The sequence below is a fragment of the Colius striatus genome, chromosome Z (genome assembly GCF_028858725.1).
Source record: "Colius striatus isolate bColStr4 chromosome Z, bColStr4.1.hap1, whole genome shotgun sequence".
Lineage (NCBI taxonomy): Eukaryota > Metazoa > Chordata > Aves > Coliiformes > Coliidae > Colius > Colius striatus.
In genome coordinates, this window is record NC_084790.1 from 25187674 (window position 1) to 25213594 (window position 25921).

General features: G+C 41.1%; 1 protein-coding gene across 2 annotated transcripts; it reads right to left on the reverse strand.

The window, feature by feature from the left end:
* Window positions 1–1717: 1717 nt before the first annotated feature.
* Window positions 1718–25643, reverse strand: LOX (lysyl oxidase). 2 transcript variants are annotated; one of them, XM_062019208.1, is made up of 8 exons: window positions 25624–25643; window positions 14903–15621; window positions 14302–14410; window positions 12867–13004; window positions 9642–9798; window positions 7226–7321; window positions 6970–7085; window positions 1718–5447 (listed from the first exon to the last, which is right to left on the reverse strand). In XM_062019208.1, exons 2-8 carry the CDS (start codon window positions 15609–15611, stop codon window positions 5441–5443), a joined length of 1332 nt encoding a protein of 443 aa, XP_061875192.1. In that variant the 5' UTR covers window positions 15612–15621; window positions 25624–25643; the 3' UTR covers window positions 1718–5440. The 2 variants fall into 2 exon arrangements, with proteins under 2 accessions (XP_061875192.1, XP_061875194.1); XM_062019210.1 differs by lacking the exons at window positions 1718–5447; window positions 25624–25643 and having other exon boundaries at window positions 6966–7085; window positions 14903–16104.
* Window positions 25644–25921: the final 278 nt, after the last annotated feature.

A 25921-nucleotide genomic window follows, 5' to 3' on the forward strand; every position in this document is an offset into this window, starting at 1 on the left:
CATATTTTACTATAACTGGTGCTTAGTGACTCACCTGGATCACAGCCTTAATGCACTATACAAATGAGTAGTGATGGTTGAGACCTGATAGTATTTTGTATGTACAACTAGACAATTTTTGTGAACTGATAAACCCAATGCCTGGAGGTTGCTGATAAAGTTCAGAACAGTTCAGAACATTTTCTCTGCATTGTAACAACATTTTCAGTATGTGCACGACGTTAGCATGACCTGTATCTATAACAGTGTTTACACAGAGACCTCTCACAAAATCTACCAATTTGTTTTTACAGTGATATGGGAAGTTACTTCATTCTGTGACAATCAGATTTAAAAAATCCAGAGAACCACGATTTCCAGGTCATTACCATACCACAGAAGAAGCGTTCTCAGTCAGCATACATACTGTCAAATTCTACTAGACTGCTTCAGTTGCACAATTTTTTAACTTCAGACTTACTGTCAAAACAACTTCAGATTTTTCAGCATCTTTTAAGAGAGTCAATATTAATTTAAATGTGATTAAAAATATAAAAACCCACAACACGACAAACAGGTGTGTTGTTGATAGCACCACTTTGAAGATTTCCAAACAGGCATAAATATTTCTCTCAGCAGTTTTTATGGACAGATTAGATCAGGAGCAATAGGGCTTGAAAGAAAACTCAATTGCAGCAACACTTTCTTAACCAATAGTGTTGCGCTGCTTTCTAAATATAGATAGATCCTTCTGAGATACTAGGCAGGTGATCTAATGTGAGAATTAGATACTAGAAGATACTTGGAAACTAGGAGATGCCTTATTTTCAGTAAAATTTAATATACTTTATGCAATAGGTTGTGTGCATTTTTTACTGCATTTTTGTATTGGCATGGACTATGATCCCCACTGAGTTCTGCGCTATAGGCAGTTCTCATTTGCAGTTCTCAGTTTGAAGCTCTTGAGCTGTGACATGTAGTAATACAGGAATAATTTTTTGAAGTTACAGAAACATCTCAATATTGTTTGTATCTGAAATAATTCTGCATTCTATGAATTTTTAAATATATTACTGTTTTTTTTCCTTCATTTACTCAAAGCCAAGAGTGCCACTAGTTGATTTAAGTGTTTGACAGCCTTTTACTAAAGTGAACATTCCAGAGTTTTTAACTATGCTCTTCTATATTAATCCCTCAGTGAAGGGAAAAGAGATGCTTCACAGTTCAGACTATTTCATCAGTTTAGCATACATATTGAAGAGGCAGCAAGACACTGGTTTGTGCTCAGACAATGCAAATAAAGGATAAAATGTTTTTTTGAGTAACTGAGTGTTAAATGTGTTAAGTCAATTTTCTAGAGTATATAGACTTCCTACCACAGACTGCCCAACTATTTTTTCTATGAAAGTAAGGGTTTTGGAGCAGAAATTTTGAAAGCATTTTCTAAGTTCCCATTCCTACAGGGATAGCTGATATGGTATGGAAAACTTGTATCCAGATGAACCATAGCTCATCCTGTTATGCTTTCACATGTTAAGACTTCATGTAGTGCGAGAGAGAATTTATGCCTTGCAACTTTTGTATTTCTAATTTGTGACATTATTTTCATAACTATGTCAATGTGACAGAATCTCCCTTGTCTTCATATAGGTGGAACACCTTTAATTGAAGCTTTCTGGTCGAGAGATGGATCTGGTCAATGCATTAAGTTTAATACTTCAACAAGTAGAACGCTTGAAACATTTTATTCAAGTCATTTTCACATAAACTTGCAACCATAATATGGGCATGTAACACAAGGATATGAAAGTGCAATGAAGAATACAAAGCTAGTGCCTGAATATTATAAATTAGAGCTCTTCAGATAAAGAGGAAAAGTTATTGAAATAAGACTCTTGGAAGAAAAGTGAAGGAAATAATGAAAAACCTTCAAGAAAGTTGCAAAAACAAGTGGCATTTCACTATCTGTAGCATTTAGTTGCATAATAAAAACTTCCCAATAACATACTCTTTGTTTTTAATTCAAGTTAATATCTTTCAGCACCTTTCAGGACTTGGTGAAAATGAAAATGCTTTATCAGTATAAACGTGAGACACAAGATAAACCACCTTTCAGTGTCTCATTTACAAAATTCACCCTGCTGGTTTTGAATGCAAACAACGCATCAGTGACTACAGGAAGGTACATTTGGTGTTTGCACTCATTTGACACTGCATAGTAAACTTTGGAGCAGAGAGAAAATGAGTAGACTTTTACTAACACAAAAGCATCACCTACACAGTATGTTGGTTCCACTGGTCACCAAACTGTCATATTTGTTACACTTTTGTCTAGAAATATGCAAATATCAAATGTATTTCAGGATTTAAAAAAATACATAATGAATCCCTCCTCTAATGAGCCTGACATGAAATATGTTCCTTATGTGCAATTTTTATCTAAAGATCTGAAATATTGGAAGTAATTGCTTCACACACATTTTTACAATTTGGCTTTTTGAAGGAAATTTGAGACTGCAAGACAACAAATTTGTACTAGAATTCTCAAAACCTAGTTTTGCTCCCACTGAGACCAATGGCAAGATGCTTTTCAAAGATGATGGGAATAAGCCCAATGTCTGGTAAAACAGATTCCAAAGTACAATTTGCTGTATAAAATAAGCTTTCATCAAAACATGTTTTATAAATCTTTTTCAACAAAAATGCATGTAACCCCATAAATATATTCCAGTATGAAAAAAGTTAAGGTGTCTGGATCAAAACTGCAGAGCCAAGGTACTGAAAATACTGGTTGGCACTCCCCTATTTAGAACTACTTCTACACATGCTATATAATAAACTCTTCTACTGCGTTGTGATTTACAATAGTTAAACAGGGGAAGTTAAAGTCACATTCTTTGATTTTTTTTAATCCTAAAATCCCTTGTTTTTCTAAATAGAGTGTTCATGTTGTCTTAGGCAACTTCTGTGCTATCGTACATCGCACTCATGTTGCTTAACACATATTTCAAAACAAATACAATATTTTGCTATGGAAAAAAAAAGCTACATTTTTGTAGCTATAATATCCCCAATATTGAAAATTACGGCGTTCAACACCTCTCTGAACCAGGCCGTTCCCATTGAAAGGACTAAATCCAGTATTACAACTTGCCCCACTCACGCAGATGCTCAAGGCCCTCTGTCTCCTTGCTGACTTCAGTGGAGTTCTGCAAGTAGTCTGCGTATAGACACATGAGCAGCTTACTGCCTCATAAGCCAAGGGAAAACTTAATTTCTGTGGCTGCTCTGTGTGCCGTTAGTGCTCTCTTATCCCACATTCAGCATCAGGCACAATGAGGTACAAGCACACCACCCCTTACAGCAGCCTTTGCCCACAGCCTAGCTTCCATTACAGTAGCTTTTGTGTCCATTGCCCAAGCTGCTATCAGGACTTTCACCCTAATTTTGACCTAAGTCTACAGAAAGGTGGATGCAGTTGCATCCCTTAATACCTCATAATCTTAAAAACTCTTCGGGCTGAGATTTCAGAAGTCTAGACTTTAAATGGATCCTCATTTCTGCAGACATAATTGCAGACATTGCTTTCCAATGAATCTAGTTTCCAAATTTTGCTTCTGTTTGTTGCCTGCACTGGTGACTGACTGCTAAAACGATCTCTTGGCAAACAAAAAGGGACCTGCAGGTATAGACAGTATTCATTCTGCAAGCACTCCCAGTCATCACTGGGCTGCTGGTTCTTAGATTGTTTTTAAGTATATGTACTAGTTGTGTTTATAAACATGAAATAAGCTTAAATATACGTAATAAAGAACAAGCTGATCCTTAACAGATATTACAACAACTCATAAGATTTTCAAATTAAATCCATAGGGTTCTGTTTTGTAAAATACTTCCAATTACTGCCTGAAGCATTCTCAATAGTGACAATAAAACCTCCCCATACTCCTCAGATTTTTCTTTTTAACTATACTGTATTTTTCATATGTACTTTTCAATTAAAAAAAAAAAAAGGATACAGAGCTTTTCTACATTTCATCAGGCATTTTGAACTGCTGGTTAAACTTAACCTAGACCAATCATTACTTCTAGGTCCCTTTGTTTCAAAAGTAGATCCTTCATTTTATATGATCAGAAATCTGAAAAAACCCCCCACCAGATCCCCTTGTGATATGTTATTTCACAGTTTAAAAACAAAATCACAGCTACTGTAGCTTACAGCAGGGTGCACTGCAAAAGCAAAAGAATTTGGGGATGGGAGGAGGAGTGGTGTACCCAGCACCAGTTAAGCAGTTCAGCAAAAACTTTCATTTGGGCTGGAAGTCCTTCCCCGTAACAATGTTTTATTTGGTTCCTGAACAGCCTGAAGTAGGATATTAAATACTTTTCTTCTCCCTTTCTATATAGTATCTTTTAAACTTCACTGTTTGAATACTGAGATACACATTTTTAAAGTCAAACACAGTACTTAAGGGGGAAGCAGGTAGTAGGCTTTTTCATGATGGTTAGAGCTTCTGACCTACTTCTGTTTGTAATGCCACCTGAGTTGATAGCCTGTGTTATTTTGATGGTTAACCTGTCCAAATTAGATACTTTTCACAGATGACTACATGAGGTACTCTTAATCATCTCCAAGAGCCCTCTTCTTGACAGGTATTTATTTTTATCCACTCTAAGTTTGCAGAAGTCTTTTAAAAGCCCCACCTTGAAGAAATCGCTTGAACATAGAAAGGTGGACAAGTTCTTTAATTAATTTCCATGGATAGAAGGTTTCCTGCAAAACTCCATCTGTTTTTTACTAAAGAAAATGGAAAAACTTTTAATGTACTAAAAAATTAAACTTAACTTTTCTTGCAGGGGTATAACTAAGATATAGATATATATGTATTTCTCTGCTATATGTTAACATTCCTTGAAAATTGAACATACTTTTCTCATTCATATCAACGTGTCCTAACAAGTTTTATTTTAATGGCACTGTAGCATTACTTTGAAGCTGGTTTTCAGTCTGATATTTTCTGAGATAGTTGACTTTAGTACTTTCTGATGCATTTTATTGAATTAATTTTACATAACTTTTTGCTACCTTTTAAAATACGTTCAGCTCATTGACCAGTAGTATTCCCACTGAAGTCTATTATCACCTAAACTCCAAACTTTCAGGAGTTATGAAATGCTCATGTTTTTATGAATGAGTTAAGATTTTTGAAGCTTAAAGTATCTTTGCAGTTCCACACATTTCAATGGTAACAAGAGTTATGCCAATTTAAATGCTTAAAATCCAGTTATAGATTTGGTTGAGAAGCAGCTGAAGCGCTTCAAAATCACGTAAGGTGTGTGGGCGTTATGTATGCATGTTCCTACTTTTGGTTCTATAGTGTTTACATCCTATTGAAGTTTATATAATGATACTTCAGTTCAAAACATTTGGCACCGTCTCATCCATTTTCTTGCATCCTTCTCAGTATCTGTTGAAAGAAAGGAAAGAATTTATGCAGATGACCAGGCAGATCCAAAGAGTATCTGCTAAACATCCTTTTGTCAGCTTGAGGGCACAGGTTAACAAATAATTCAAAAACAGAAATTTTGCTTCCTCACCCTGCATAAATATATTTACTTAATAGCATTTGCAGAGGTAAGATGAAGTGACTAAAAGTTAAAGGCAAGAAGCATGGATTTCCCTTCCACGTGAATGTGAACAGACGTGGTGTTGCTGGAAGTACCAATCAGTCAGTCCTGCTTTTAAAAGCTCCTGAACACAGGTCTGCCAAGAATAATCACTCACAACCTGCAGGATGCCTGTTGTTCTTTTTCCTGTTTCCTGAAAGTCTGACCACCACATGGTGAGAACAAATAGAGGATTTTGCTGAAGCCATTTAACTTTTCATGTTTATGACCAAAGTATGACTATAAATACAGATCTCCACAATGACAAGAAAGAATGTTTCTCCTTTTAGCCTCATTTAACTACTGGCTTCCTAAAACAAAGTAAGGAATTAATATTTTAAAGGCTAATTAAGCAATAGTCACATTAATTCAGTATGTTTGCTTCACTGATTCTGTTATAGCAGACTATACTGATCACTTTTCACTTGCTGAATTTATCTTACAGGAACATCTATACAATGTTAATAAACATTCCTTACTGAATCGAAATGAAACCACTTGGTACATGAGCAGATAATATTGTATCCTCAGAATTACTTATCTCTGCATCACAGAAGACTGATTATTTTTTGTGGGTGTGTTTCACAGACATTAAGCTACAGTAGGTATACCATGGGAACATTAAATTAATTATGCCTTTTGGAAAGGGGAAAAATAAAGGCATAATTGTGGCTTTTAAACTGTTAAAAAACTATATATGAAGTGTGTTTGGAAGACCATTTCAGGGAGGATGACTGCTGCGTCAGCAGCAATAGTGAAGTAACGTATATGTGTGAGATTTTACAAAATGCATTAAGAGCTCTCTAACTGCTCAGCAGTTCTGTGTGGATGCTATAAATGGGTACTGAATGAGCACAGAGAGGTTTTAGTGCAAAGAATCCATGAGCCAGAGCTAGTTATCTCACAGCCCAGACCGTAGCAGCAATTTTGAAAGTGCTACATGTCCTGATGGCGCACTTTTGAACAACAAAGTTCTCACTTGCAATTACTTTTCAAGACAAAAAAAAAAAAAAAAATCAGTGCTAGCCTTATGGAAATAAATTACTGGTCAGGATTTGAAAGCTATGCAGTTATTAACAGAGAAGAAACTCTTCCCATTCACTCCTGACAAAAAAGATCTTCGAAATGTACGCTCTGAATTTTGCATTAACACGCTAGATCCTGACACCCAAGAAACAACATACTGCAGGAACTGACATCACTAGAATTAGTGGTGGGTGTTATTTTTTCAATACAAAGTGAGTATCTCAGCTTTATCAATCTGTTTGTCAGCTTTAGTGCTATGAATGTAAAGCAGTTGCAAAGACAAAAGAGTGTACTTACGGTGAAATTGTACAGCCAGAAGCATATGCGTGGTGGCCTGTGTAGCGTATATCACAGCGTACTATATTGTTGGAGTAATCGGATTCAGGCACCAAATAGCTTGGGTTTACACTCACCTTAAGGGGAGAAAGCACAGTGTTGTCTACATCCAGGTTTGAGTTGATAACTCACATTCAGAAGAATGTGTGCATAAGATTTGCTTCTTTAAAAAAACATCCAAGGAAACCCCAAGCCTCCCCACTCCCAATACTCTTACCTTCAGAATGTAATTTCCAGGTTTTACATCTGTAATATCAATCCACTGGCAATCTATATCAGCATTGTATGTGTCATAGCAGCCAGGACTCAATCCCTTAAAAATGAAGATGGATGTAAAAAAGCCATTAGGAATAGTAACATTCTAGACATTTGGGACAATCACCCTGAAGTTTGCTTAATCAACACATTTTACTAAAACAGTGAACTCTGGAAATGAGGCTTATTTTTCTTGACGTTTTCTTTCAAAGCCTAAACTAGAACACATTGTTCTAACATATCACTGTTATAGAAGGCATTGTATTACTACTGCATCAGAAACATGTATACTATTGACAACAGTTTTGACATACTCATATTTTATCTGCATTTGACTATCACTCGCCTCAGTGCTCCTTTTATGTAAATATTGTTGATGCTATTACTCACTCTTCTTTATAAAAGGTGAGAGTAAAATCATATCTGATCAAAGACTGCACCTAAATACCTGTAAATCTCAATTAAATAGCTTCTGAGGTCCTTGAGTTCAAAATTGATCCCTGTGTTGGAATCCTTAGGAATGACACAACTTTTCTGCTATAGTCAGAAGTGTCATCTTTGAAGAGTAAGAAACTAGGGACATTTTGCCATTGAGTTTGGCACAGAAGTGGCATGTCTTCGGGCAAATAGTGACACAAGAATCACAGAATCGAAAATGTAGCCTTTTGTCCAGATAAATGTTTCCTGAAAACTTCTTTGCTGTTATGAACATAATACAAATGTATTGATGGATCAGATCTGGTGTCTTTAGCTGTGGCCGACGTAGATTGCTCTAGGCCACAGTGATCTGTTCTGGCAACTCAGGGAGAGCACAAAACCCAAGTTCCTGCAGGAATTCCCTCTTGACTCAGCTGGTGATCAGCTCACACTCTTTCATGTATGTGCCAAGTCTGAAGCTGGAGGAAAGTTTTACAGTCCAATTACAAACCCCTGAAATATGGGCTTCCAGTAGAAATGCTGACACAGCCATGATTCTAGTGACACAAATACTCCAGCTGTAAAATATGTATGTTCCTCAGTTAGATGTCATAGTCTACAGGAGAAAAAATATTTATAAAACCTCTTCAAAGCCATTATACACTGCAGCTCATTCATTATATTTAAAGTTCAGATGGGAACACATCAGCCAGTGAAGCATAGCTGTCATTTCTCTGTGATTAAAAACTGCAGAATAAGCGACACAAGTTTATGTGTAAGTATGGCCATGCAGAGCTAAACCACAGATCCACTAAGCTCAGTGCCATGTCTCTGACAGTGGTCAGCAGCAGATGCTTGAAGAGAAAAGAACATAAGAAATGGAATGTGTAATGTCTTTTACCCAGGCAAATTACTTCCACCAGGCACTTAAATGTATTTAAGACATGAGGTATGATCAGATTTTTTAGTGTAATAGACGAAGGCTATTTGTCTAAACCATTTGGCTATTCTTTGTCTAAATTCTTTTTTGAATCCATGTACATATTTTTGGTCTCTGCAACATGCCATGGCAAGGAATTTCATACTTTATTCATGTGCCAAAAGAACGCTCTTCTCTGTTTTAAAGCTGTTGTCCGACAGTTCTTTTGGATACCCTTAAATTCTCATACTGTGAGAAGCAGTGAATATGAACAATTTTCCCTTTCCACCCAGGACCGCTCACGGTTTGGTATTGTTGCTGGTTTTCCGAACTGAATAGTCTATGAGCTATACTACACTACTCAACATCCTTGTTCTCCTGAGGTTGGTTGATTTGGTTTCACAAGCTTTTCTGTAACAGTTTTCAGAGGTGATGACTAGAACTGTGTGCAATACTCACAGTAGGAGTCCATCATAGATTTGTATAATATCACAATGGTACACCCAATTTTTTAATCTACTCCCTTAATAAGCCCTGCTATCTTTCTTTACATTTGTCTGTGACCCATTGTAATGTTTACATGGCTGCCATTCTTTTTAACAGCCTTCTATGTGCACAAAACTATACTGTTTTCTTTGCCAGATTGCCAGTTGGTCACTACAAGTATTATGGGAATTCAGCACCTTGCAACCTTACACTCGCTGAGGAACCAAATAACAGCTGTGATGTCTCAACAACAGACAGACATCCCTGAGCATTTTAGGGGGTTGAACACTGGAAACAAACTTCTTTACTGATTTTATAACCACAAAAACTCGTGATGTGTTTTAATATAGCTCAGTTACCAACAATGCTAGGTTAATGATCATCCGTGCATTTTAATGAGACACCAATATTTAGCAGCGCCCAGGTAAACTGTAAGTCTACAGGATGCTACGCTGGCCTCAATGATGCAGTATTTCCTAGCCAGTTACAGCATCAGATGATTGGTAGAAAAAATATCCAAAGAAAAATTAGAAACTCAGTTGTCTCCAACTGTTACCTGCGTATGTGCTGTACATGCGTACCGTCTGTAATATCCATAATCACAGGAAGTATCTTCAAGACAGAAACTTGCTTTGTGTCCTTCAGCAACTTTTCTGTGTGAACTTGCATCCAACAAGTCATAGTGGCTGAATTCATCCATGCTGTGATAATGTCTGTTTTAACATAGATACATGATTAAAGATGGATTGGATCTTGTCAATAACTTTTTAACATATTCCTATTCGATCCACCATCTTGTAAATCTGGCCAAACTTTACTTACTACACAGAACTTGTTGTGTTAATATGCTTTTCTATTACTGGACATTCAGTTGAGGGGGTTTTTTTTCATTTTTTTAATTTTCAATGACTTCCTCTTTAAATAAAAGATCTTCTATAAAGGAATAATAGATTTTTGTTTGTTAAGCGTAAGATTTTTTTTTAAAAAGGTACTTTTCAAACATTTCATGTTTCAGCTCTTTTCCAACAGAACAGAAAGTATTCAGTAGTTCATATCTGAATTGTACATCTTATATGCCTTTAGCTGCAGTTTGGCTAGGAATGGTTACCTTACACACTATAAATTCCAAGGAAGTTTGCTACTTGCAACAGTTTACTTTCACATTTCCAGGACCCTCAATCAGTTTAACACATTAATAACATTAATGAAAGAAAAAATCAAATGAAGAAATCAGCTTCTGTGTATTGGCAATGCCAATTTTTTTCGACCACAATTTTTTGAAGTCTACATTAAATGTAGTCTCTGTTTCAAAAGTGTGTATGCTTTTAGTCTGGACACAGTAAGGTATTTTTCTTGCTCTCACACAAAGTAAGTTCTAGTTCTAATTGTGGATTCAAACACCTATTATTCTCATTATTTCATTTTTTCCAAACACACAGAAGACTAAACTTGTGCTATCAGAGAGGAAACTCATGAGGTTCAACAAGGACAAGTGCAGAGTCCTGCATATGGGAAGGAACAACCCCATACAGCAGTACATGCTGGGGGTCAAACTGCTGGAGAGCAGCTCTGCAGAGAGAGACCTGGGAGTCCTGATTGATAATAAGCTAAATATGAGCCAGCAATGTGCCCTCGTGGCCAAAAAGGCCAATGGCATCCTGGGATGCATCAAGAAGAGCGTGGCCAGCAGGTCAAGGGAGGTTCTTCTCCCCCTCTACTCTGCCCTGGTGAGGCTTCATCTGGAGTCCTGTGTCCAGTTCTAGGCTCCTCAGCTCAAGAGGGACAGGGAACTGCTGGAGAGTCCAGATCAGGGCCATCAATATGATCAAGGGAATAGAACATCTTTCATATGAGGAAAGACTGTGGGAACTGGGGCTGTTTAGTCTGGAGGAGATTGAAGGGTGATCTTATTAACATTTATAAATACCTAAATGGTGGGTGTCAGGAGGTTGGGACATCCCTCTTTTCTATAGTAGATAGTAACAGGACAAGATGTAATGGAATGAAGCTGGAACACAAAAAGTTCCACTTAAATATAAGAAAAAACTATTTCACTGTTCAGGTGAGGGAGCCCTGGCACAGGCTGCCCAGAGGGGTTGTGGAGTCTCCTTCCTTGGAGATCTTCAAGACCCACCTGGACATGTTCCTATGCGACCTGATCTAGGTGAACCTGCTTCTGCGGGGGGGTTTGGACTAGATGATCTCTAAAGGTTGCTTCCAACCCCTACCATTCTATGATTCTATCTACCTGCACTTTGTGCAGCATTTGGCTTTACATATGAATACTTTCAGCTCAAGAGGTATACGAAAAAGATATAATAAAGTACAACTCAAACTTACTGTTAAGGCAATGAGGAGCACACAAGGCTCACAAGCATTCATGTCAAGAACACTAAAACCTGTCCACAGATGATGATGACTAACATCAAAGCCTGACAGCTAGCCAAGCTAATTGGCAGTTCTAGTTCATTTACAAATGAGTTTGTGTCACTGTCATGGAAATGATCACGAGAAATGCATTTTTTTTGTAGGCAATGTATTCTCTGTCCAAGAACAGAATCAACATCAGAAACACTTTGCATCTGTACAGCAATAGCTGGACTACAGCGGCAGAGTAAGAAACTGCTTTTCTACAGATGGAAGATTGCAATGGCTCTCTATTCATGTCACCCATTTATCATTTTTGTAAGCACCAGTTGGGAGATTTTTTGTGGTAGTGGTGGGGTTTTTTTCAGAGGTGGAGGTTAATTAAAGCATTTATGGATGCATTTTTGTTTGATTGTTTGATTTAGTTTTAGCTTTTTGATCCTTAGAAGATTTAGAAACTAATAACGCAAGTCTTTTTTTGAAAGAATTTGTTCTAGTGATACTGACTTTTCATTCAATGCTTAAAGACTCTGAAGCTAGGGAGAAATATTCCATTGATTCCGGAGGCCTTTATATCAAGCCCACATTACATGCAGGTGTCTTAATAGAGGAATATTATCTATCACTTATGTATTCACAACAGCAGAACCGTAGTTTAAGTAAGGTGGAAGTAAGGTAAGATTTTTAGTATTTTACAATTGGTCCTGTTTCGAAATAGCAAAAGTTGGAACAAACCTGCAAACTGTTGCATGTGAATTTTCTGAAATGTTGTGTTGGCAGTGTTAGTCACTCCCAAAATGTTGACAATGTTCTACTACACTTGCCTTGACATGGAAGCAATTTTACTATGTCTAGAGCAATACTCCTAGGTGAAAGTATTGTGATAAGGATATTGGTAATGGGATGAGTCTTAAGACCAGGAATTCTTAAGTCAAGAACTTACCCATGAAATTCAGGTCAAAGATTACGAGACAATGATGTGTTACAAAGAACATGCTAGCAAATGCACTTTTCAGGGTTTCCACAGTTTTAACACGGCTGGGACTTTTATTTGCCGGTTCCACCTAAATGTCAGTGGACTACAACCTATTGAAAATATACTTAAAGGGAGAAGATGCCACTGTCAAAACTGATTTGAAGCTTATATTTATAATTAATTAACATATAAATATAGATATATATATAAAAATAAAGCTTCAGAGTTTTATTCTTATAGATGTGCTTCATATACATTTTGGCTTCATATGGCTATATAAAAAGCAATTATAACTGCTGTAATCAGACAGGAAAAGGGTAAAGTTTCTTCATGGCTTCCCTGTGCTTCATTGGCTTTTTTAGAGAATGTCACCTTCTAGGTGACAACGTTTTAATGAAAAAGACAATTAGAAGATATCATGCTGAGCACTTCACTCACTGGTGACAGCTGTGCCACTCCCAGGAATAACGGGGTCTGCTGGGCAGAAAATCTGATGTGCCTTGATTTTTCACTCTCTGGGGGAATCTCAGTAGCACACGATTGTCATAGTCTCTAACATCTGCTCGGTAAGCTGAACTGTAATAATGCAAAAAAGAATCATAAGTGTATGCAACAAACACTTTTAGAAAACACTTTATATTGTCTCAGAAGTAAGTGATAACACAGGTCTTATCAGCCCCCTTAATGCTCACGCAATGGAGATGCACAAGAATTTCATATGGTGTGCTCAGAAGGACCTGGTGCTAGACCAAGAACAGAGTAAGATTCAGATTCGCTTCTAACAATGCAAACAGGAGTTTGACCACTGACTCTCTGCCTCTGTAGCATATCAATGCTTTGCTGTAAAACTACTCTAGTACCAAAATGCAATTTCTTTTAGTTCTTGTTAACCAAGTAACTCACTGTGTACATAAGATCACACAACAGATGTTTTTCTGTTGCAAAAAAACCCAACAACCATAAAGCAAACAAACAAAGAACTGCCCCCCCCCCCCCCCACCCCAAGAAGTGATATTGATATTATCCACAATCTGTTAAATACTGGAACATTTGAATCAACTGATAGTCAGCAAGAACATTTCAATTAGTCTTGACTGTAATGCTAGCACAAAAAGTACTGCTTCTTATGCTATGTTTTTTTTCTCCAGCAAATGAAGAAAGAACATGAGCCTGGAAACAGTCTGACACCAATTAATGATGCTGGTAAAAAAAAACCAAAACAAAACACAAACCAAAACCAAAACAACCTGTTTTGCATGGTAAGTTATCAAACAAGTTAAAATGGCTAAAACCAGTAATGTTGATTTCTTTCCAAACAAAACAGGAAAAATCTGTTTGCCAACTGGACATGACCTAACTTTGTAGCAAAGCCACTGTTTCAACACAGTAAAAGACTTTAAAATTACTTTCAATGACATTAGAAGGCACAGGTTCAGAAACAATTAGCATGTTACAATTTTAATGGTAACTTATATGGGTTAAGAATTGTTTGAGTGGTTTTGTTTTTTATAATGATCTGGATGGACTTGAGGAGGAAGATGAAAATCATCAGATTTTTTAGGTGCCTCCATTTTGCAAAATTCAGATACATTCAAATGACCCTGATGATAAAAATGCGTAATGCAGCTTTTCTCAACATGTAGGTTCTTCAAAGCACCAGTAGTTTGTGTCTCCTAATATCATGGCACTGTTTTCTTATGTGCATACCCTGCCATGTGCCACAGTCTTGCTTAGAAGAAGGTTACAAACTGGGCTATGTTTCCTTTGGGCCCTCCAGCTTCACTTTTGCTGCACTCTTCACATCTGCAGGTGTTCTGCACCGGGTGCAGGAGCACACGAACCCACCACAAGCAAAAGCCAGTGTGATGCCTACCTTGCCAGGCAGTTCTCCTCGGCAGCACATCTCAAGTTATACATGGACATCCTCTGGACATACGTGGACGCCTGGATGTAATAGGGATCCGGAACTAAGTCAGGGAGACCTGCAGTTCATCAAACCAACCACATAACATTAAGATCAACCCAGGACACATCTGCAAATACTTGGCTTCCAGCCCAATAGTTAGAAGCCGTCGTTTTGCTATGGACCCCTGGCCGCAATTACACTCTCTCACCCTTTTGTTCAGATTTTTCTCAAAGATCACATCACCGGCTCGACGCCCGGATGGCCGCCGTGGTCACTGTGCCGTGGGCATACCTCCGTGTAGCCCGCGCCCCAGGACTGCCGGCCGCCGGGATTCCCGCGCAAACGCCGGCCCGCTCGGGTTTCTGCCCCGAGCGAACGTCAGGCAGGGCCGCCCGCCCCTGCGCCGCAGTCCCGTCGGGACTGAATGGCACGGACAAGACGAGACGGGACGCACCGCGCTGGCACCGGCGTGCGCAGGAACGAGCGGGGCGGCTCGGGGAAGGAAGGGCGGGATGGAACGGGACGGGAAAGGAACGGAAGGCAAAAGAAAGGAAAAGAGGGCTCTCACCATATTGGAAGTAGCCGGTGCCGTAGCCGGGTCGATACCTGCTGCCCTGGCGGGGCCTCTCGTATGTGTCGTAGTAGTTGTAGTAAGGGTTATCGTCCGTGTACTTGTAGGGATTGTAAGGGTCGTCTCCTACCATCACATCTTCCCGCCCGGGTCGGAAGCTACTGAGAGGCGGCGGGCCGCCGGGCCCGGTGCCGCCGCGGCTGCCGTCGGTGCCGATGCCGCCGGCGGGGCCGCTGGGCCGCGGCGCCCCCGGGGAGGCGCTGCCGGTGGCTACGTGGGTGGCGGCCCCCGGATCCCGCTGACCGGCGGCGGCTCGGCCCGCGGAGGCGGCCTGGTAGCCGGCCTGGAACCAGTGCCGTGCTCCGGAGCTGCCCCGGCTGCCGCCGGCGGGCTGGGGCTGCGCGGCTGCGGCGGCGGGTCGGGTGGCGGCTCTCCGCGGCAGCGTGCCGTTGTTCCGCAGCAGCAGGACGGGGCTGCCCGCCGCCTCCGCCGCCTGTCTGCGGCGGGGAAGCTGGTACTGGGAGCCGAGGCTCAGCAGGCTGTACACCTGCCCATTGTTCTCCCACTGGATCCGCTGCCTCCAGGCGGCGGGCGGCGGTGGGGGGTCATGTCGCGGCGGTTGCTGGCAGCCGGCGGGCCGCAGGCAGCTCCAGTAGATGAACGCGTGGAGCTGGGCGAGCAGGAGCCCCGGCGACGCGAAGTGCATCTTCTTTTTGCTGGGTGTCGGAGGGGGAGAGAAACGGGCGAGACAGAGGGGTGAGCGGAGAGGGAGCGAGGGGCGCCTTCCTGCCTGGGACGGGCGGGGGGGGCGGGGGGTGGAGGGGGAGTGCAGAGAGTCCAGGGGGTGCGGGCTGTGCTGCTGGAAAGGTTAGGCGGGCTGTGGGGTCTCAGGCCTGGCGGCACCCGGGCGGTGCCATCGGGCAGGTCGGGCCGTCGGCGAGGAAACTCGGCCCGGGGGAGGCGGCAGGAGAGGCTTTTCTTCTCCCCGGTATTTATAGGCGAGGGGATGCGAATGGGAGTCGGAGCAAACAATCAGCCTCTCATCCTCCTTCGGCCCGCGCTAGTGTCTGGTGCGAGGGACGGAGGAGGAGGAGGAGAGACCAGGGACTTTAAACTTGCTGGCACGCTCGCAAAGTTACACAAGCCCCGCTGGCTGGGCTGGCTGCGCCCCCGCCATTTGTTCACGTAATGCGGCTGGAAACGTGCGGCCCTGTCAGTTCCCCCAGAGCAGCCCCCCGCCCGCCGCCGCCCGCCCGGCGCAGGGGGGAGCGGGGGGAGGGGACTGGGCGGCAAGGGCCGGCGCGGCCGCGGGGGCTCCCCCCTCCATCCTTGCCTGCCTCCCCGCCGGCTCCCCCTCCCCGCGCCCCGGTCCGGGACGAGCCGAGCCTGCGGCGGGCGGGCGCGCTCAGACACACGTAGGCTGCCAGAGTATGCCGTGGGCTAGCGCCAAAGTATGCAAAGGAAAAATGCTATTAGCTCATCAGAGCTGGAGAGACTAGAAACGGAGTGGCGGGGAGGGGGAAGAGGCCGCTAGCGAGAGAGGAAACATGTTTCTGGAAAATGTGCTGGCTGGAGGAGCTGCTGAGGACCTTCGTCTCTGCGCTGAGTAACAGTCGGATCCTCTTAATGACCTCTTAATTAGGAGAAAACCTCCATCAAATAAACTCGTGACTATTGACTTTTTGGTTTTCTGCGTATGAGTCACACGAGAAGTATACTGGCGGTGCTCCTCCCGGAGTAAGTTTTCATTGAAAAGTGAAATTTCACGTGGGAGAGGCTTAGCTCTCTCACCAGAACAAATAAACCTGTCTTGGGCAGTGTCTCCCCAAAAACCATGCTGGAGAAGAGGAGCAGACTGTGGCCCGTAAGCTTCTCCCTCCCTTCCTGCTTTTACAACAGTTCATCAGTGCTGTGTTTTGATAAGTCCAATCACACAGCAAAGCAAACGAATTGAGGTCTGTGGATTTCAGCCAAAACCCCTTTTGGGTGTATTTTTCCAAGAGCTGTTTGCTTATGAATCCTTGCAAAGGAATGGAGGAGAATACACAAAAGTTCTCCTTCACTGAAATTTTGGTGGAGAGGAAATTTCTTAAGTGACTCCTGTCAAAAAATGGCCAGTCTAGGCTGGAAGTTTTTATTCTCTAAACTAGATGCAAGGTACCTTCTTGCTGCTGTTAGCCTCTCCAGGTCAGGTTAACAGTGCACATGCTACTGGCCAGGCAGATTGTTTGCCACTGCATTATGATGTTCTTGATGCAGTTCTCCTAACGATTTTTCTTTTTGTATTGTGGTTTATTTGAATTGCATATTATTTCAAATGGTTTACACTTAGTAGTCACAATTCTGCCAAATGCTCTTCTGTTGGGGCTGATTTACAGTGAATGCTGATTTACACTACTGTGCCATTACTATTAAATTTTCTCTCACCAGAAAGTGACTCTAATTGAAGCAGGAATCAGTAAGTAACTGCAATAATTTCTGTAATCTGAGATTACAAGGTGCTTTATATTTAAATTAAATCAGTATGTTGTTGCAGTCTTGATTCAAAGATTACAAACAGAAAGATGTCTTCAAAGGCACATGTAGCATTTGTAGTCCTCCTTATGCATACACCACTATCAGTTGTGAGTCTTAAAAATGGAAAAAAGTAACCCGTTCTTCACAACAAAACAAATAAAAGCACAACAAACAAACAGAAACAAAGCTACTTGAACTTGGCATGTCCTAGCACATGCCCTAAGACATTTTAAGGTTTTCTAAGCTTAAGCTTACTATTTAGTGTGTGGATTAAAAATGTTTGATAGTATGGAAAAGGGGAAGTTATTTTAAATGATAGCCAGTTTACACCAACCACGTTAGCTGTTACTTTTAATGTTTGGTTTCGTTTTTTAGTTAACAGTTTTGTTGTTATAGGATGACTAATTTGTGTTCTTAATTAGTGTTAAATTTGGACACTTAGCTAGAGTGATATAAGTGAAGCAAGTAATATAAATAATTTTATTAAATCCCAACATGAAACTAGACAAACTGGATATAAATTGAGTAGATTTCTTTGAGGTTGATATTTATTTTTTTGTGATAAAAGGATTGGTTATTGAGGAGTCACTGAGAGAAAAAGCTTGAATAGTGGTTAGTTTCGGCTTTCTGTGTTTGAGGAAAATTGGTTATCTCCGTTATGTTTGAGTAGACAAAGAACATGCTTTAATTTTTCTGTTCACATAAACACATTTGCAACCAAGTTATTCAAAATTTTGTCATTTTGCAAATTTTACTTCTAATAGTTTTATGACTTGTCATTTTTTGCATTCCAGTATTCGAAACTGGGTAACTTTGTTGCATATCAGTACACTGTGGATTACACTGAAGAACTTTTTACAGCAGATTCAGGAATCTTTATTTAGAAACTCACAGTGCATTGGATTAAAAGGTTCTTAATGGTAATGAATTCCCCTTGATAGATAGAATTAAAATGTTGAGATATACTTTGCAGTATGTGAACTTCACTGGAAACTAGGAACACTGAATACTTTCAGATTCAGGTCTGTAATGAGAGGTTCTTTTTAACAAACCAACCTAATTAAAGACCAGGGTTATATATACTTTTTTTCTGACATCAGTAGTCTTTGGAGCTCTCTGTTAGAATTTATTTCCACAAAAGTTAATCTTCTAGTTAAATTTAGCTACCATTTGTAAGTCTGATTCTGAAGTCTCTAATCAGGCAGCTTCTTATGGCCATAAGTGAAAAAGTAAGCTTTCAGTCTTATTTCTGTTCTGAATTTACAAAAGAACACATAGATTTTTGTTGCTTCAATGAAATTACCAATGCTTGCTCAAAACCTCATCCAGCCTGGTCTTGAACACTTTCAGGGATGGAGCATCCACAACCTCTCTGGGCAACCTGTTGTAGTGCCTTACCACTCTCACATTAAAGAGCTCATTTCTGATATGTAAATCTGCCCTCTTTCAGCTTAAAGCCAGTATGCCTTGTTCTATCACTACAGACCCTTGTAAAAAGTCCTTCTCCACCTTTTGTTGTAGGTGCTCTTTAGGTATTATAAAGCCACAGTAAAGTCTCCCCAGAGCCCCTAACTCTCTCAGCCTGTCTTCCCAGAACAGGTGCTCCAGCCCTCTGATCACCTCCATGGCCCAGCTCTGGACTCATTCCAACAAGGTCACGTCTTTCTTATGTTGAGAGCCCCAGAGCTGGATGCACTACTGCAAGTGGAATCTCATAAGAACAGAGTAGAAGGAGAGAATCACCTCCCTCAAACTGCTGGCCACCCTTTTGATGAAACCCAGGATACAGTTGACTTTCTGCACTCCAAGCACATGTTGCTGGATTATATTCAATTTTTCATACACCAGTACCCCGAAGTCCTTCTCTTCAATCCACTCATTGCCCAATATGTATTTGTGCTCGGGATTACCTCAGCCCGTGTGCAGCACCTTGTGTTACAAAATTACCTATCTGCAGTTTGTATACACTGTGGATTGAGCTACTGAACTGCACATAGATATAATTCCCAACTCTCCTGTATACTTACATCTTACAGTTGTTTTCTGTCTAGTACCTTTATCTTCAACACCATCCCAGAGTTTGCATGGCTGTTGCAGAGGCAGGTAATTTTGTTTGTGGAACATCAATGTCTGATGGTAAAATACCAGAGAAGAGATCCCTTTCAAATTCTGAGGTGAATTTTCATAATAGACATTGAAAAATAATTCTGTATTGTGCTGATTAGGTGCATCCAAAGACTTAATTAAAATAGCAGTTAGTATTGCAATTCATAATGCAAATGTGAATGCATGAAAGGTAGGATAATGATAAAAGTAATCAAGAACTGGCAGAGGAAATCCTGTATCCTTTATACTAGGATTTTAATTGCCTGGTACTCTGTTTTCACTGAAGAATATGTACAAGGGAAATAGCAAACAAAACCCCACACATTTTGCAGTAGAGAGAACAGTTTAGAGGTCAGTATCAAAGACATTACAAATCATAGTTTGCAGTTTGTACTGAAAAGAGAGAAGTATAGAAACAGATGGAAGGGGCAACTTCCCTACCGCAATATATTTACATAATATCTGATCAGGAGACAAACTGTTTCACATTCGCCACTCAGTCTTGGTTCCCAGCTTGGTTCTGATGAGTAAATGTTTGATATTATTAAGATACATTGGCTCTGTTTTGCTTATCAGACAGTTATGAGTAGGAAGTTTAATCTATAAACCCTGAAAAGGTTTTCTGTGTAAATTATGTGAACAGTTGTAGTACCTCCTCCTGGAAGCTATGTCAAGGTATATAAATGACAGAGAGCTAGAGACAGCCAACACAGCTCTACCAAGGGCAAAACCCAGAGAGCTGCAGTCAAAACTTCATGTTCAAATGGAAATCAGTAACAAGGGATGTCCCTCAGGGGTCCATATTGGGACCAGTATTGCTTAATACCTTTATTAATGACCCAGTGTGATTGAGTGTATCCTCAGAAAGTTTGCAGATTACATCAAACTGAGTGGTACTGTTGATTCACTTGAGGGAAGGATACCCTCCAGAGGGATCTTGGCAGGCTTGAAAAGTGGATCCACATGCATCTCATGAAGTCCAGCAAGGCCAAGTGCAAGGTCCTGCATGTGAGTTGGGGCAGTCCCCAGTGTAAATACAGACTGGGTGATGAGTGGATTTAGAGCCCATGGGAGAAGGTCTTGGGGACAGCAGTAGAAAAAAAAAATTGGACACAAGCCAGTAATGTGCACTAGCAGCCCAGAAAGCCAGCTATATTCTGGGCTGCATCAAAAGAAGCATGACGAGCAGGTCAAGTGAGGTGATTCTCCACATCTACTCTGAAGAGACCCCATCTGCAGTACTACACGCAGGTCTGGGGCCCCCAGTGCAAGAAAGACATGGGCCTGTTTGAGCAGGTCTGAAAGAGAGTCACAACAATGATCAGAGAGGCAAAATACTATTTCTATGAAGACAGCCCGAGAGAGTTGGAGTTGTTCAGCCTGGAGAAGAGAAGGCTCTGGGGAGAGCTTATTGCAGCCTTTCAATATGTTAAGGAGGGGTTACAAGAAAGACCAGGGCCTGTAGTGATAGGACAAGATGCAATGGTTAGAAACCAAAAGTAAGTAGGTTTAGATTAGATATAAGGAAGAATTTTTTTCCAGAGAGAATGGTGAGGCACTGGAGCAGGCTGCCCAGAGAGGCTGTGGATGTCTCATCCCTGAAAGTGTTCAAGGGCAGGTTGGATGGGGCTTTGAGTAACGTGATCTAGTGGAAGGCATGCCTGTCCATGGCAAAGGAGATCAAACTAGATGATCTTTGAAGTTCCCTTCCAACCAAAACCATTCTATGATTCTATAAAAAAGGTAATTTCCTATCCTGAAACAAATCAGCTTACAGAAATGGTTGAGATAAGCCAGTTTGCCTAAATTGATGTTCTGTACTGGTGAGGATTTCTTGGCTGCAGAGAATTTCTTTCTCTAGGCGTAGCTAAGTGTAACTGTTCAGGGAAGACTGAAAAAGTAGTATCTGAGTGAGTCTTGGGAAGATCTGACTTTATTTACCTTCCTTGTAAAATAAACACTAAATCTATTGAGAAACTGTTGTTCATATTCTCATCCTATCAAAGTACATGATCTCAGTCATATTATCTTTCCTTATTCCCCCTGCCTTGTTCTTTTCCATTTGTTAGGTCATTTCTCAACCTAAATTTTAAGCTCTCCAGGGCCACAGATCCCTATGTACAGCCTCAGTGATGCCCACAGTAGGGCACTGAATCTATTACTTTTGGCCACTGCTGCAATATGAGGAGCAGCACTGAATACAGAATGCTGTATTCAACAAAGAGAATTTAGAGAATGTGAAAGACTTCATGCAGCTGTGTGAATTATTGAACAAAATGACTCTCAGCAATTTTGACTCAAATAAAACAGCCATGGAAGTTTTCCCTTTGGTCTAAATTTCATCATAATATTTTGCCTTACATACCAATAATGTGAACTCGATTACTGTTCTTTTCTATAGTAGATATTTTTTGAAATATGTTCCTAATCTAATTCCTATTTTCATCCACAGTTTATTATCATATTTCAGTTTAGGTCTTCTCATTGCTCAGATGATTGGATAAATGAAGTAAAACATTAAGTCATGCACTTAGATTGAAAGGAATGTTTACAAAAAGATGATGAAGATATATCAGGGCAATGACTATAATATTTGCCATACCAACTAAGAGTAGAAGAAAAGAGGTATACTCGGTGCTTATTTGGCTATAATGAAGTGAAATAAAAGTTGATGATAAATACTTTTTTCTCCTCACAATGAACAGACTCTACTACTAATAGTAGAAGCAGCTACTAACTGAAGACCAGTCTTTGAGGGTAAGCTCAGAAACTGTTATGGCATGCCAGGTTGATTGATTTGGGTTGATGCTATCTGAGTTGGCCTAACACAGTAACTGAACTGCATATGTGTGATAACAAAGCATTCAAAATCATCTCAACAGCTGATGCCACAAAGCCAAATAGAAACTTGCTTCATTGTTCAGAAATGTATACTCTCAGTTGTGCTATTTTTAGTTGAATACTGAAGCGACAGTGGTGGCTGCTGCCGTTATCTGAGAAAGCGGAACTCCTTCCACATATCTCCAGCTGACTTGTGTTGTCCCCGATGATATATGTCTGGGCTATGTGCCTGCATCAGGTCAGGCAATGGGCTGATGCTGACAGTAGGGTCCTAAAGAGAGTAGGCCATGGTATGAGAGAGAACATATGACAGTCTTGGCTCTGATGCAACACTGGCTTCTCTGTAGCTTTGGAGGCACTAGGGAAAAGCTGTGGTTCACACAGTGGATGGATTTCTATGAGTTATCTGTGTGGTGGCATGACAGCAGGATGTGAGCACATGAGATGAGGAAAATCAGGAACCTTTAAACCCATTACATACTTTCCCCAGTAAATCTACAGCTAAACCCACAGTGGTGTTTCTTTTAGTCTGGTTTTACCACACTGATTTCTTTCCATTCCTGTTATCTGTGCATCTGTGTTCTGGTTTAGCAAGGAGCAGCTTTTGGCTTAGTAACAGGGGGAGCGGGTTGCAGTGAAGACCCGGTAAAGAGTTTGCGGACTCTCCCCCGGCTCCTGGGTTCACACCCACCTCCGGCCTGGCTGGGCCAATCTGGCGCCTCTGCCATCACTATTTAGGGGACGGGAATTTGGAATGCGGGTCAGGAGGTGTAAGAGGGATACAAGATAGAGGCGACCACGCGGACCCTTCAGCCAGAGGAGGAAGGAAGGAGGAGCAGTAGACCGGAGACCCTTCTGCAGGCCGTGGCGAGAATGCAAGCTGTGCCCCTGAAACCTGTGGAGATCCGTGGCAGGACTGAGAGCCACCAGCAGCTCCATGTGAGTGAGCCCGGACGGGCGAGGGACTGTGTGGGGAGACGGCCATGGCCCAGGCCGTGTTGGAGAGCCTGCACGTCGCAGAGCAGCCCCACACGAGAGGCAGAGAGGAGCTGCAGCCTTTGGAATGGGTGCACGTCGGAGCAGCCCGTGCAGGGCTGCCATGCGTGTGAGTTACCCCACGGACTCGCAGGGAGGACTGGTGTGGAGTTGGCCCCTCCTGAGGAGGGACAGATGGCAGAAGCTATTGGGAGCAGACTGACTGAGACCTCCACTGCCTGCCCCCCCGAACCGTTCAGGGAGGGGCAAGGTAAAAACCCCGGGATCAGGGCTCTGAGCCCGGGAAGAGGGGAGGTGTGGCGGGAAGGTGTTCTTAAAAGGCTGGTTGGACTCTTCATTGACGTATTCCTCTGTGTTGTTTCGTTTTGGTTATGTTTTGGGTTTTTGTGGGTATGTTTTAGTTGATGTTGCATTAAATTATTTTCTGTTTTCTTCCCCAAACCGAGTAGCCTGGTCTGTTTTGTCCTGGACCTTAAGCGGCAATTAAGCCCTCCCTGCCCTCGAGCAATTCTCAGCCTCTTCGGTACTTGAGGCTAATCGTGGTCTTTGTTCCCTGATGGGCCTAAACCACGACAATCTGTCTACATAATATCTAGCTAACAAGTGACATTTCCCTGTAGAGTTTGAAAAAAACCAGACTCCTGGACCTATACAAATACACAGATGGTCATAAACAGATACATACTGTCCTAAGCTTTAGGAGATTTTATGTTTCGGTATCCATGCTTTTTAATGGAGAGCTCAATGGGGGAGTACCTGTTCTGCAGAATGGGATGTTTCACCTGCTGTGGTATGACAAATTACACCTTCTAGCACAACAATCTGAAAGGACCATAAGAAGATGTGCCTGCTCTTAAGTTTTCTGCTTCTCCTATTGGAAGATTACTCTGACTGCTCCACTGAAGTCAAGCTTTGCAGAGGAAGATAGTTTTTCCAAAAAGCCATGAGAAATCAATAAGAAAGTCCTGACTTGGTGGCATTGCTTTATGCACTGTCATGGACCTCCTGAGGAATAAAGAGAAAAAACTATAGAAACTCCTATAGGGCTTTTCTAAGAATCGTAACAGCAGAGGAGACCCTGTAGGAAGACAGAACCTGAATAAGCATTGCTGAGTTTAAGAAGCAAAGATGTTGCTTGATGAGAAGAAAGCTTACTGAATGTCTGGTTCCAGAATCAGACATTTCCCTCCTCAGACATGGAAGGAATGCAGTATGTCTGGATCCCTCTTTAAATTTTTTGTAGATAATACTTAATTCTAGTAAACGAATCTCATGGAAATCATCTGAGTTACACCAGGGTAAGATTTGGCAGCTGAGAGTACATGTTTGTATATGTCCTGTGATATGTTGTTTTAAGACATGAAAATTCCTCCAGATACTGTATTTTTCACCTTTTTTTTTTTTTTTAGTCGTAGCTTTGGCTTTTCATTCCTCTTTCCATTAAAACACAATATCTAGCAGAACCCTCCTGTGGCAAGAAGGAGGAACAGGACACAATTTGAAATGCTTGAATTCATTAAGAAGGGCAAGATACTTTCTCAAACTACCATTTGCCTTGCTACCATTGCTGACTGTCCTTACAGGTTATTAATTGCCAAAAACTGAGCAATAACAAGTAGTAACTTTAGTTAGCATTACATCATGGAAGATTCAAAGGCATGTTACGAGAAATGTCTCCCATCACTATTCTTTGCACACCACTGAGGAAATGCATGTAATTTCTGTTACAGTGTTGCTGACCAGTGTTTGACAGGAAGAAAATTAAATACTCTTTTATAGAGACCTCTGGGGAAATCTGTAAGTAAGATTACATGTGTTATAATTTGGATTGGAATTTAGATCTACAAAATTTTACAAAAAAGCCAAGAAGGATCTGTACTGTCTGATCTTCTGTATAACACAGGCAATGGAATTTCACCCAGTAATTTCTGCATAAAGGTCATAATTAGTTGCTGAGCTAAGACATAATTTTTAGAAAGACAGTCTTGGATTAAAGAGGTCAAATGATAGAGAGCACACCACATCCCAAAGTCAGCTGATGCAATAGGTTTTTTCCTTTTGCTTTGAAACCAAACCAAACCAAACCAAAACCATGTCTTATTTATCATTTGAATTGGACACCTCCACTGAAACTGGAATTCAGGGCAGCACCTGTAGTAAGAAGCACCTGCTAACACAAGCATGAATATGCATTAAGCATGAAGAGCGGTGACTGAAGAAGTAAGAAAAAGATTTGTTCACTGTTTTTGTTCACTCACCTTTGAAAAGATCTCTCCCTTTTCCCTTCTGTCTGCTTGCTTCATGAGGGATGGCCAGGGTTGTCCTGAGGAGCTGCAGCAGCTTTGAAGCACCTTTTGAAATGAATCTTACCATTATCTGGTCTTCTGAATGACTGTTCTTCACATGTTTCCTACCAGTGAGAAAAGAGTGTGTTGCTGTTAAAGGCTCAATTTTGGATGTGGCATCTGGTGTGCAGAAAATGTATTTATCTAACTTTGCATTTTCTGTGCCAAACAACGGAGTGCTACTGGACTGACAAAACCAGCAGTGAGTGTT